General features: G+C 33.0%; 2 protein-coding genes across 5 annotated transcripts in view; one reads left to right on the forward strand and one right to left on the reverse strand.

The window, feature by feature from the left end:
- The window catches only part of LOC134237166 (non-POU domain-containing octamer-binding protein-like), a 28,570-nt gene extending 15,766 nt beyond the window's left edge, over nucleotides 1–12,804 (reverse strand). For 2 of the 4 annotated variants that reach the window (XR_009985775.1, XM_062719263.1), the window contains exons 1-7: nucleotides 12,179–12,803; nucleotides 11,447–11,748; nucleotides 11,047–11,339; nucleotides 10,817–10,901; nucleotides 8,640–8,718; nucleotides 8,264–8,371; nucleotides 4,706–4,759 (exon numbers count right to left, since the gene is read on the reverse strand). Coding sequence is in view for 2 of the 4 variants with exons in the window: in XM_062719263.1 (XP_062575247.1) it covers nucleotides 4,706–4,759; nucleotides 8,264–8,371; nucleotides 8,640–8,718; nucleotides 10,817–10,901; nucleotides 11,047–11,339; nucleotides 11,447–11,748; nucleotides 12,179–12,715 (1,458 nt within the window). In the remaining 2 variants the exon portion in view is untranslated. Of the gene's footprint in view, nucleotides 1–4,705; nucleotides 4,760–8,263; nucleotides 8,372–8,639; nucleotides 8,719–10,816; nucleotides 10,902–11,046; nucleotides 11,340–11,446; nucleotides 11,749–12,178 lie in introns of all 4 variants that reach the window. The other 2 variants (XR_009985776.1, XM_062719264.1) reach the window with 2 other exon arrangements.
- Nucleotides 1–13,046, forward strand: part of LOC134237164 (uncharacterized) — a 124,367-nt gene that overhangs the window by 44,450 nt on the left and 66,871 nt on the right. The window lies entirely within an intron of this gene.

A 13,046-nucleotide genomic window follows, 5' to 3' on the forward strand; every position in this document is an offset into this window, starting at 1 on the left:
CTGGCACATTGGATAAGTATTGAATGGTATGTTTGCTAAATCCCCGCCCACCCCATATGATTTCTTTCTCTCTTTTTTCTTTACTTGGTGTTTAAAACTTAAACCCAATGCAGTGTACAATTGGTCCCAATGTATACATTCTAAAGCTGTGCACCAGATCATACTTGGTAAAAGGAATGCTTATATCCATTTTAACACAGAAATGCACCAGATTTATACAGACATACAGATAAACAATCAAAAGAGCTAGGTTCACGTTATGCATAAAATGGCCATCCTTATATCAATAAATTGACTATCATCCTCTTTTCCATTTCACATATCAAAATAAAGTAGACACTTCGTGCTTTCATTTCCTATAACAACATTTCTTTTTGAGAATCCAGATATTGGAAAACACGCTTTGAGGAAATGCAAAGTTCTTGCATTTTGCAGAAAACATGGGTATTTGACTACCTTCTGCAAAGAATTAAAATATAAGCACAGCACACAATCCAAAAAAAAAAAAAAGTTTTATGATCTTTAGAAACAGATCTTTCTCTATGTAATTGCATATTTTGGATCAAAGGTTGTGTTTGACATGAAATATTGAAATAATACTTCAATTTTAGGTCATTTTGAAAGGAATTTTAAAGAATTATGGAAAATGACACATTTCATGATGTCATAATGCATTGACTTGAGGGAAAACTACGTCATGTTCAATTGATACATGGTCACTAACAGTCCAAGTGATAAATACTGCATTTTCAACCTAAACTGAGCAGTTTAAATTTTTCAGAAATTCTCAGGGCCAAAAAAGGCCCTAAGTGGCTCTTTCTCTTTACAGACATTGTCTACTTTAATGAAAAAAAAATTGAAATGTTGAACTCAGCCTTCAAAAACCCCAAGTGACACAACATCAAATTATTACATCCAAGATCATCCTCGTCGTATCTCAAAAACACAAACATGACAACATTCAGTTCTGATTTTTCCAAAGAAAACATTTTGCTGAAAATAGAAAATCCCCCCAGTTGTGTTTCAACAAACGGGTATGCTTGAAGTACACATGTATCTATTAAATAGTTCTAAATTACATGCATTGAGGGAAAGATGGTTATGTGTTTATTATGTTTACAGTATCATAGTCTTACATCAATATTTGTTTTCATTTGTTTATATTTTTTCTAGTTTATGATGTGGAATCCATACAAGTGGAAATGGTTTCATTGATCACAAATATAGTTTTACTTTTTAATAACATCACAATTTTCATTTATAAATTCAAGAAGACCCTTTTCAAACATAAAAAGACTCTTACGACACAAACACATCAGAAAAGCATTTTTTTTTAAAAAATAGCAACTTATTGTCAGACCAATAGTAGTGTTGCAAGTCGCTGTCATTTAACCAGTTACTTCCCTTTGATTTGAACCCTCCACACACTGCTTTAAAACACAACAATCATTTGGTTGATTCCTGCAATAAACTTTATATTACATGGTTAAATCATCTTATAGTTCAACACAATACAAATCATACCATACAAACAGGCATATCATTTGCATCATTTAATTATAAAAGCCACAATGTTGCTTCCATGATGTCTCAAACCAATTCCATCAAAACCATTACTAAAGAATTAAATCTTGGAGAATGTATTGCCATGTCAGACATACAATTCAGATTCAGTGTTTACATGCTTACATTCCCTTCAGCTTTGTTCCATCAAAAACTCATTCTTTAAAAGTCAAAATAATAGCAAACCATACAAATAAAAAAAGAACAAATCTCTCTCCAGGAACAGGTGCTGATATTTCAATGCACTTTAGTAGATAAATAAATTAGATTTAAAATTTGTTACTGATATTTTTTACTAGCACCTCTAAAACTTGTTAACAAGAAGGAATCAATCATAGTTTACTCCATTTGAACAATATGATTATTATAATGCTCAATGTTTCATTGCTCAATATTTCATTGAACCTTTCCCTACATGATCCTGCACCCTTTAAATTTGGAATTTTAAACTGAAAAGTTGCAAGATAAAATAAGAGTAGATTAGCAGCTTTTACATTCACATCATCATGATTTTATTTGAAAATTCAGGTTTCTGAATGAAATTTTCATTTCCTTGTCATTTGTGAATTTTCCTTTTATTGTGGAAAAAAAGATCAGTTTTCAGATGAGTATAGGTCCTTCTTCTGGACCTGTATTGAAAAGATATTGTCAACTAGAACTGTCCAAACGGGACAAAATACCCCCTGCTGGGTTTTTCAGAAGTAAGTTTTTCCATAAGAAAGACACGAATTATGAAATGTTTCTTCCAGTGACCTTGAACTTCCCCAAATGACCTTGGGTCAAGGTCATGACACACCCTTGGGTTATGGGCAATCTTTGTGTGAAATGAGAACCTACCAAGTTTATCCATAAGACAGATGTGGACCAGACACGAATTATGAAATTTTTCTTCCAGTGACCTTGAACTTCCCCAAATGACCTTTGGTCAAGGTCATGACACACCCCTGGGTTATGGGCAATCTTTATGTGAAATGAGAACCTACCAAATTTATCCATAAGAAAGATATGGACCGGACACGAATTATGAAATTTTTCTTCCAGTGACCTTGAACTTCCCCAAATGACCTTGGGTCAAGGTTATGACACACCCTTAGGTCATGGGCAATCTTTGTGTGGAGTAGTAGATTCTAATGTCCCTCTGTAAGAAAGATATGGACCGGAGACAGACGGACAGACAGACAGACAGACGGACAAACTATCAAACTTCGTTTGCTAGATCCCCAACAAAATACATATGGAACTTTGAAGACAAACACTCAAATTTTTCAATTTTCAAAAAAATGGCACATGTCATTCTTCTACACAACACAGCAATTCTATGGATGTCATGACAAACTTCATTCCTTCACAAATGAGCACATTTTTCCCCTTTAAAAATACTAAAGCAAATCACCAACATTGACAATTAAGGAATAAAATGACATGTTTTACTCTAAATCAGTTTTATCAAATATTTTTATCTGCAATTCAATGGCTCCAAAATCTAGAATATCACTTTAACACTTTCAAATATTCAACATGTACCCCATCATCAATTGCAAATTTAAATGCAAGGTATGAAATTCTGTAACATTACAACTTATATCACATTATAAACACAACTCCTGAGACATCACTGCAACATTGTAAGGCTTAATATTCTGTGAACATTTTAAATATGATGCAAAAGATATGACTGATATGTTGCAATATTCAAACATCAAAGTTATTGTTTACTAAATTATTGATAATATTATGTATGCAAAGAGAGTAAAACATGAAAATAAGATGTTAAAAACCAATAAGGCATCTTAACATGCTTAAAATGTAAACTTGCAGACTCACTTCATAAACATCAGTACATTTTTAATAATTTGGTAATTAGCACTGATATTCATTTTTTCCCCTTGCAAAGATTTGCATCTACTCAGGGACTATAAATGTGTAACACCATCAGTTTGTTATTAGACAGCACAGGAAATAGTATGAACAGACATAATTTGCCACATACATTTCTTGCAATTCATGAATTATTGGTACATATTTCTTTGATAATACCACCTGGTAAAATCTATAATCCATACATTGGAAAATAATACTATTGCAATACTTTCAGACAATGATTTTATATAATTCAAGTCCAAAAGGCAAAAATCTGAGAACATCTTTCTTATCTTTTATAATAATGTTTTTTTTTCTCTCCCTCTATTTTCCTGCTATTGATAATGTTTACTTGTAGCTCAGACAAATTTTACAAGGACAAAAATCAAAATATTCTTCGTCACCTTTTTTGTTTTTGTAGAAAGCTTTGGCCATTGATTCACAGGTTCAAATAACAATGAATAATGTATACTGTCATATTACTGTACTGAATCAATGGTACATTTTTTTTGTAACATGCAGGAATTTTTTTTAGGTTCTTACTAGACACAAATACATCTTAAATTCACCTGACCATTCAGGTGAGTTGGAGAGTTAAGAATAAATAGCAGGGAGATTGAATAACAATTAGAAAAGTCACTGAGGCCTCACACTTGATCACATTATATAAGCCTGACCTTGCCTTTAAATCTGATATTTTTTTTTTAATGTGAAGCAAATGTGAGGTTGTTATGTTTAAATACACTCTGTTTCACAGATATGTATTACAAAATATCTGTATTAAAAATTCTTTAATGAAGTTAAAAAATGTTGAAGGTTTTGTATTAAACTGGTCTTATAAAAAAAATTTCCCCCTTCAACTTAAGTTTATCAAGTTTTTTGTTACAATTTAACTTTGATTTTGACCATTAATCCAAAAATTTACATCTTCTCTAATCAGCCCATTGATTGAAAGGTTCTTAGGTCAATAGATCACATAGATGTTTTGACAGACAAACAGATGTATTGATTAATAAAGAGCATCCTCTTCTAAAGCAGGCCTTTAATAAACAATATGATTCAATAGACCTTCTTTTATTAAAGACTGGCCATTTTTTGTTCAAGTATTTTTTTTGGCCATTTTTACCTTAAGCTATTTTGGACTGTGAATAAACCCATCACACACTTGCCAAAAATAAATATATCATAGTTCATTAAATATATTTTACACAAAAATGAACCCACCCATCACAGCGATTTATCATATTTTAACCTATGTGCGATTAATCACAAGATACATTACCGTTCTGTTGTCTCCCTTATCACCTCCCTTTTTGCCAAAGGAGCTGCTTGGCATCTATTGAGGAAGATGTAAACATTTATAACATTGTTTATCACCTAGCATATTACTGAAACAAGATCCTCAAAGTTCACACTAAAGGGGGGGGGGGGGACATAAAAATGTAATAACAATTTTTGCTCCTTATTTTGTAAGGAATCTTTATTGCCAGAGTGTCATTACACTACTTTGAGAACCTTGTAAAGCATGGCAAGATGTTACCTCTTAGCCATTGTAAAATAAATTGAGACATATAATATCCCATTTTAATTTCTAAAGTAAAAATTTCAGCAAAATAATTTTTTGAAAGACATTTTAGAGCTACAAATCCTTTTTTTTTTTTTAAATTTACAGTATATTTAATATATCCCTTTCAAATTTAAGTTCAATGCTTCTTTATATGTCTATTCAATTTTAATTTTCTGTAATTGATTTTTATGATATAAAGTTGATTTGCAAGTTTAATAATTCAAGGTTGACTTTTCATATTTCAATGCTGATTTGTATTTGATAAAATTGAAATTGTAATATTTTAATAAGTTACCTTAAAATTAGCACATACAAAATATTCAAGTTCTTTAATGAAGTCTTACATAAAATTACTATCTTTCAACCTTTTATCAAATAACAGTTCAATTTCATATGATTTAGATCACATATAATTTGAAAACATGTTGATAATTTGTCAATCATTTCTTATACAGTGTATAACACTTCATTATTATTTATAAAATTTTGATGTGCTTTATATAGAGGATTGAACTTTTTACCTAAATTTTAATATCTACTTCTTAAATTATGAATACAAGCAGAATCAAAAAAGCTATGACATACCATAAAACAAAGCAAAGAAACCAAACAATCATGATAAAAACGAATTGCAAAAATTACAATTATTTATTTTTACTTATTTCCCAAAAAGAAAATTATAAGTACCATGACACTGGTCTCATAAGAAAATATCACCATTCCCATATGGGTAAAAAGGAAGTCCATATTTTGCCAAGGGAAAGCACAAATATCTGTCCAATCAAAACATGAAATAGGGGGTGCAAAATGGAATTGTGTAATACTAGTAAATAGATTCTGTGACATTTTCATTCAATTTTATTCCATGGTACAGGAATTTGAATGGAAAGAAAGGAGCACTTCCAATATTTCAGAAAGAATGGAAGTGTCCATAATTTTCTATAAGAAACCTCACATATCTGTCTAATCATTAATTAAGAAAGGAGATGTACAAAGGTACTGTGTAGTAAAGATTTTGTTAAAGGTTTGTTACATTGTTGATAAGAGATAGGTACTCCCCCATATTACACAAAGAAATTCTCAAATATTTGCGCAATCTAAATGTAAAATGTTTATAGGCACTATGCAATAAAGATTTTGTTGAAGTCTCATTAAATTTAATACAGTGGCATAGTAGGAGTTGCAGATAAGATATGGATGGGAACCCCCAATGTTGTAGAAAGAATGACAGTGTTGATGTTTTGCTATGGGAAACCAAAATATAGGTGAACAACCAAAAAGTAAAATAGGGGATGAACAATGCTACTTTCATGCAAATTCCATTAACGTGTATTCGGTGATGTAGGAGTAGCCATAGAAAAGAGATGACTACATGAATTGTACTGGACAGATGGACACTCCATCATTAGATTTCAGTAGGAGGTAAAATAATTTCCCTTGTAACTTTCAATGAAGTTTTCCTCAGAGGATTTATAAATTTCTTTTCTATTCCATCATAAGAAAAGACACACATTTATATCTAATTTCTTTTTCCCACTGTATATTCAGGCATTCAGGTTGATTAAAAAAAAATATTCACATGTATTTACATCTTCCAATAATGTCTGAATTATAGAATATTTAAATGTGCTTCCAAAGCTCTTGATCGGTCCCATTCCCTATGCAAGAAAAGGTACCTTTTTCAGATTTTCTCCCAGTTGAATATGTCAATTCTCTCAAGTAATTTCTCCCAAAATTTGGAGTAAATGAATTTGAATATACTTTATCTTAACTTGTTTTTTTTTTATTCCTATTAATTGTAGTTGATAAGATAGTCCAGAAACTCAACATTTCATGATTTTAAGGTCAAGATCTAGTAAATGAAACGTGCCTACAGATTTATCAAATTTAAGAAATAAATTCCTTTAATGATGCTTTATAACTTAAGCTTTGTCAAATAAGGTGTTTCGGGGCATAATTTGTAGGTAAACAAGATGAAAGATCATATTTTAAACTGTCACTTTTAATGAAAAATTAAGAAAACGAGTCATGAAAATGGGAGTTTTTTTTTCATATCAGAAAAAGAAAATGTATCTAGATTGCCTAAAGTTTCTCAGAAAACGGTAACATGTATGTTTTTGGCCTCTTCCTTAAAATGATATTAAATTTAATATAGATATTGGAATGACTTTTCATATGATTTCAAATTGAATTCCATGAAAAAACTTTATTTTCTGCATAATTCTATCAGAGCTGTAAAAGTACATGAAAAAGAATGTTGATACTAATAATGACGTCATAATGTATCTAGCAACAAAAAATTAGTGTAAAGTCTATTACTAGATCTTGACCACTAAAAATGGTTTTGCAAAATTCCCCAAAAGGTCATTCTTAATGGCCATGGCTCCACTCTTAAAATGTCGATGGAGAGCCATGGCTTCCAAATATTTCTGCAAAATATAATCCCTAAAAATTGTTTAACTGTTGATCAAGCCACCATAGTATTTACTAAGATGCTTGAACATGTTAAAGACCCCTCACGGTATAAAATTATGATGAAGCCCATGTAGGTCCTCATCTTGGAACTCTAACGTACTGCAAAAATTATTTTCATAACCTGACAAAGCGCTATTAAAAACATTCTCTCTTTGCATTCTTTATAATTTTTGCTAATCTTAAGTCCGGGAATGATTTCTTGGGCCACGTTTCAACACTGATGTTTTTACCCATCATAATTTCATTCTTTCTTCAAAGTTAGAATGTAGTCGAATAACATTCTCGTCTTTTGTGAATGTTAAAAAAATTTTGCCAATTCCCTGGGTTGCATCTACAATTCAATGATAATTTCCAAGAAACAATGTATCAAAGTGTACACATAAATTATGCTTCTCATTGTCATATTTTTGGTTTCTCTCTTTTTTGCTTTTACATATAAAAATTTTACTTAAGTCACTTGAATTGTTTGTAAAAATGCCAACTTCCCCCCCCCTCCTCCCAGGAAATCCACTTTTTTGAAAGATTCTTTATAAAATGTGACTTGAAAAAGTAATACTTTTAAAATTCATCAGTTGATAACAAGACAAAGGTGTTTTTTTTGTCTTTTGTGTAACCAGACACATTGCTGCTGAAAAACAATTTTGTAAGATGTCAACAAACGATCCTCTTTCCTGGGCTGGGTTGTTCTTCAGTTTGATACATACAAACCCCCTTTCCGTAGTCTTCTGCCATCACCATTTTCAATACTTAATTACTATATATTATGGTGAAGTTTTCTGAATTAAACAAAAGACTTACCTGGTCAGCCGTGTCAAAGCCCATCCCTGCGGGGGGTGCAGGGGGAGGGGGGAGAGGTGCCCCTCCTCCTCCTCTCTGGCCTTCATTTCTCAGCATGCTGCCACCAGGCTAGAAGATAACATAGATCAGATTGAGCTTGGCTGTATTGTTACATTGTTATTTAACACTCGTGAAAGCAAAACAAATCATAAGAACGTACTTCATATGCATCAGCTGCAATGTAAACTTTATGATAAATATTGTTTTAAATCATGCCATGACCATTTGAATACAGCCATTATTTTCCTCCAATCTAATAGACTTTAATATCATCAAAACAAGAGTTACATAAAGAATTTATGCAGTATCTGCCAGAGTGAAGAGTCTGTAGACTAACCTGGTCCATGCCTGGCCGCCCCCCTCTCATCATCTGTTGTCTGTCATCATCCATCATCATTCTCTGCTCTTCTTCAAACCTAAAACAGGACTCATTATTTCAAACTAATTGAAATACTGTAGATCACTTAATTTTTGCAACACCTTATTTTCGCGAGATAGTCATTGACTCTTTGTTAGCGAGACAAAATTTTCACGAATTGTGGTCATTGCTCTATATTATCTTAAGGAAATGTATTATACGCGAGAATGAAATTTTTGCGAGCATACCACAGTCTATGCGAAAGTCACCGGACCGTCGGTTTTTACCGGTAAAATTTAGGTCGGGTCGGTAAAAAATTTCAGTATACAGGACCAATGTCCGATAAAAAATAAGGCCAAATAAATCTAAATTAAGAGGAACACATGGTCAAAGTCCCCAAAAATATCCTTTATTTGACCAATTTTGCAGTAATACCTGATTAATTTTTATGTATTACAACCCTGCCATGATCGTTTTTATTCTAACTTGAATTTCCTCTGTCAAGGATCAGAGATCTTTAGATAGCTCAAACGTAGATTTGGTTGGGAAAATATTTAGGTAGCTCATACGTAGATTCGGTTGGGAAATTATTTTCAAATGATCATTGAACTTGAGTAACCATAATGAACTGTTTCAGGAAAAATAAATATGCATTGAAAGTGCATATTAGATTTAAGAATCTTTGATACAGTGTATATGTTGTATAAGTCAAATATGAAGAAAAGAATGCGTGCAATTGCATAAATAGATAGTTTTTAAAAAGGAAAATTATAAATAGTTTACTTGTCTATTTCACTCTGAATTTATTTCAGATTTATTTAAGGTTAGATTTTACAGTGAGAATATTAGCCCCATCCCACCCACCCTTAATCTTAGTATCATAATGACAGGGTCCGACACTCGTCAAAATTTGGCCTCGCCATTTGGGCAACCTTGGTATGATCACAGGTTGCCCGAATGAATTTCAGGTCGTCCAAATAAATTATTAAATGAAACAAAACTTTATGTGCAATTGAGATAATTAAAGAAGTTGTGTTTTTGTATTAAAAATGTAAACCAGACTTTGGATTGTAAAGATGTCTTCTATTATTTTATCAAACAAAAATATAAGCAGAATCAGACATTCATAATGCTTAAGTTTGTAGTTTAAAACATTCATTTTCAATTACCATGAGCGCCTAAATGAAAAGGGTCAAATAACCCTGGACTGAAATATTCAGGTGTTATATTACAGGGGACACCCAACATGGCTGTCTAGCAGCAGAAAACGATCATCAGTCTCAGATGATCAGAAAATTGTAGGGGAAATGCAAGATGTTACAATGATGATTATTGCTCTTTATTTTAAGGTGATTGTTGACTAAGTTGACATATATAATATTTCATAAAACTTTATCAAAGACTTTTGGTAAAAATTGCATCAGCTGATTGATCGAACGTAGATTTGGCAGGAAGAAAAATCTAAGCGGCTGCAATTTGAACATTGGTTTTGTTTCAGGAAAATATGATTTCAAAGCCTTTTTAAGTTTATTTTAAATTATTAAACATCATTATTAAATATTCCCAACTTGTCCCAGGTCGTCATTTGGGCGAGCCAGACTAAAAATCAAGTCGTCCCAAATCATTTCTGGATGGAAATGACGAGGTGACGAGCGCGAATGTCGAACCCTGTAATGATGTATGGATTTTAAAGGGAAAAAAGTCAGTCTGGTAAGAAATTGTTCGGTCTGGTAAAAATTTTATTTTTACCAGACATTTTGTCCTGTAAAAATTTTAAACTTTCGCGTAGACTGATACCATCTCACGTAATTACGTGAAAATAAAGTTCTCGTGAATAAAAAGTGATTTACAGTAAATGCTTTAAACAATAAAACAACTTGACAATAGTGGAAATTTATATGGAAATATTCATTTTTAGAGAATAAGAAACAAGTACTATTTAGAAGGATCTAGAAATATGCTACATTCAACCTCTGACATCTTAATAATTTCTTCCATTTATTCTTATAAATTCTAAATAAAATATAAACTCTGTCTCTTCTAAACACTAAATTACAAAACAACATAAAAAATATGGAAGAACTTTTAGTTTTACTACTGTGTAACTCATATTATACACAAGGCATTTGTTTTCTTGATTCTGCTAAAAACCTCACCTGTAGTCAAATTCCTGTCTGCGCCTCATTTTTTCTGTTTTCATTTCCTCTAAACGACGAAGTTCTTCCTGCTGTCTCAGTAAGTCTATCAACATACAGTATTGAATAAAGTCGTTCTTCATTATTTCAATACATTTGTAAAATTAGAAAATTCAATACTGAATTAGATTAAATGTAATTATTTTCAGGTGCAATATACATGTATACCCTGTTCCAAGTTTGTACATTACCTGCCCTAATTTGTTCAGCCTGGAAATCAAACATGGCTCCCTCCATTTCATTCTCCAGTTTCAGTCTCTGCTGGTCCATTTCCTGCTTGACTCTCTCTATCTGCTGTTTCTCCATCTCATCAATCTCTCTGTACTTCAGACCAAACCTGTACTCAAATGATCCTGGGGGTGCAAATCTGGGTTCCTTCTCTCTTTCTGCCTGGAACTGTTGATTTTTTGGCAAGAATCTTTCAGGGAGACCATCATCTTCATCTTTGGCCTCTAAGTTTTCAGCAGCAATTGGTCTTGGAGACCTATAACATGCATACATTAAGTTTAAACAAGAATACACATTTGTTTCCACTTTCAATCATTAAATCAATATTTTTTTCAATTATTTAGCATTGTTTATTAAACTTACGTGGTCAATAGGAATACACCGTCATTTATGCGTTTCAGAGCTTGCTGAGCACCTGGTTTCCGGGCAAACTCTACGATGCCCTCACCAGTGGACCTTCCCCTGTCATCGGCTACAACTACTGCTCGTTCTATTTCCCCAAACTGCTGCATGGCCATCTCTAGGAGCTCATTAGAAACAAACGGAGAGAGATTCTTAACCTTGATGGCTGAGCCCTGATTAGAGAATCTGACTCGCAGTGTTCTCCCCTTGTGCTGACTTCCGTCTAATGCTGCCTTTGCTGCCTCTGCGTTATGTCTGTAGTCCTAATTTAAAGATACAAAGCAGAAATATATATCAACACTCAATGCCTTAGGAAATATATCTGAATTATAAATAAATGTTTAAAGAAAACGAGAAGAAAGAAATGTACTGATATTTCATCAATATGATAAAAAATGTGGGATTTTCTTTTTTATCCCGAAGAGAACAAAAATTTCAGCGACTGAACATCGAAGGGACAAGTATAAATCATACTAGTCTGTCCAGATGATGATCTTACTTGCTCCCTATAACGTTAGCTGTTTGTGAAGTAAAGATAGAAAGATTAAGACTTATTTTGATTTTTTTTTCTCCACAACCACTTGACCTCTATATATTTTCACTCCTCCGTGATAAGTGTTTTTTTTCTGCACCCCTTTATGCACTTCAAACTGAGATAAATGGTTTTGAATGTGTATCTTTTTTAAGCCTTACCAAGCGTATAAATCCAAAACCTTTTGACCCATTCAAAAACATCTCTCCAGTTTCACCATACTTGGAAAACAGTTCTTTGAATTCCTCCTCTGATGTCTCTGATGTAACATTGCCAACGAACAATCGACATCTGCCTGTGAACTTTTTGGGTTCTTTGGGGCCAGCATCTTGAGCCATGACATTCATTTGTAGTTCATTCTGCCTAAAGCCACCCCCTTGGCCAAACTGACCCTGGTTTCCTCCTCGTCTGTCACCCCCTCCTCCCCCACCACCACCACCACGATTCATTCCGCCGCGGCCTCTGTTCCCACCACCACCACCCCCTCTACCGCCTCTCTGATTCCTGTCGCCTGGGCCACCACCCCTGCCACCGCCGCGATATCCACCACGACCACCGCGTTGGTTTCCTCCACGGTTGTCTTGTGGTTTTCCCTGCTGTTCTGGGTTATTTTTGTTTCCCTGCATTTGATTTTTGTTATCTTCTGATTTTGAATCTTCTTTCTTTGCTTCCATTGGCGGTTTTGTTGGCGTAGACATGATGAAAAAGATATATTTTAACTGTAATTTGCAGTCACTCTTTGTCGTATAAGATGGCGTCGGTGCTTGCTTAAAAGGAGACGGTTCAAATCGGAACTAAAGTGGTAGATCGGATAAAAACGGAAAACTTTCCAGCACACAAAGGAATTTGTACGGCCGCCCAATGTTCTCTGGTTATAATTTTGGGAAATGCTTGATTTATTAATTCTTTACAAGCCTTGACTAATTCCTCATTTAGATATGTTTTTTCTCAAATGCCACGTTTACATATAATATTCAAGGAAAATATTATTTAAATAAAGATATGGTAATTTTATCAAATTTCAATATT

The sequence above is a fragment of the Saccostrea cucullata genome, unplaced genomic scaffold (assembly GCF_032062105.1).
Source record: "Saccostrea cucullata isolate Sc308-1 unplaced genomic scaffold, CSIRO_AGI_Scuc_v1 ctg877, whole genome shotgun sequence".
Lineage (NCBI taxonomy): Eukaryota > Metazoa > Mollusca > Bivalvia > Ostreida > Ostreidae > Saccostrea > Saccostrea cuccullata.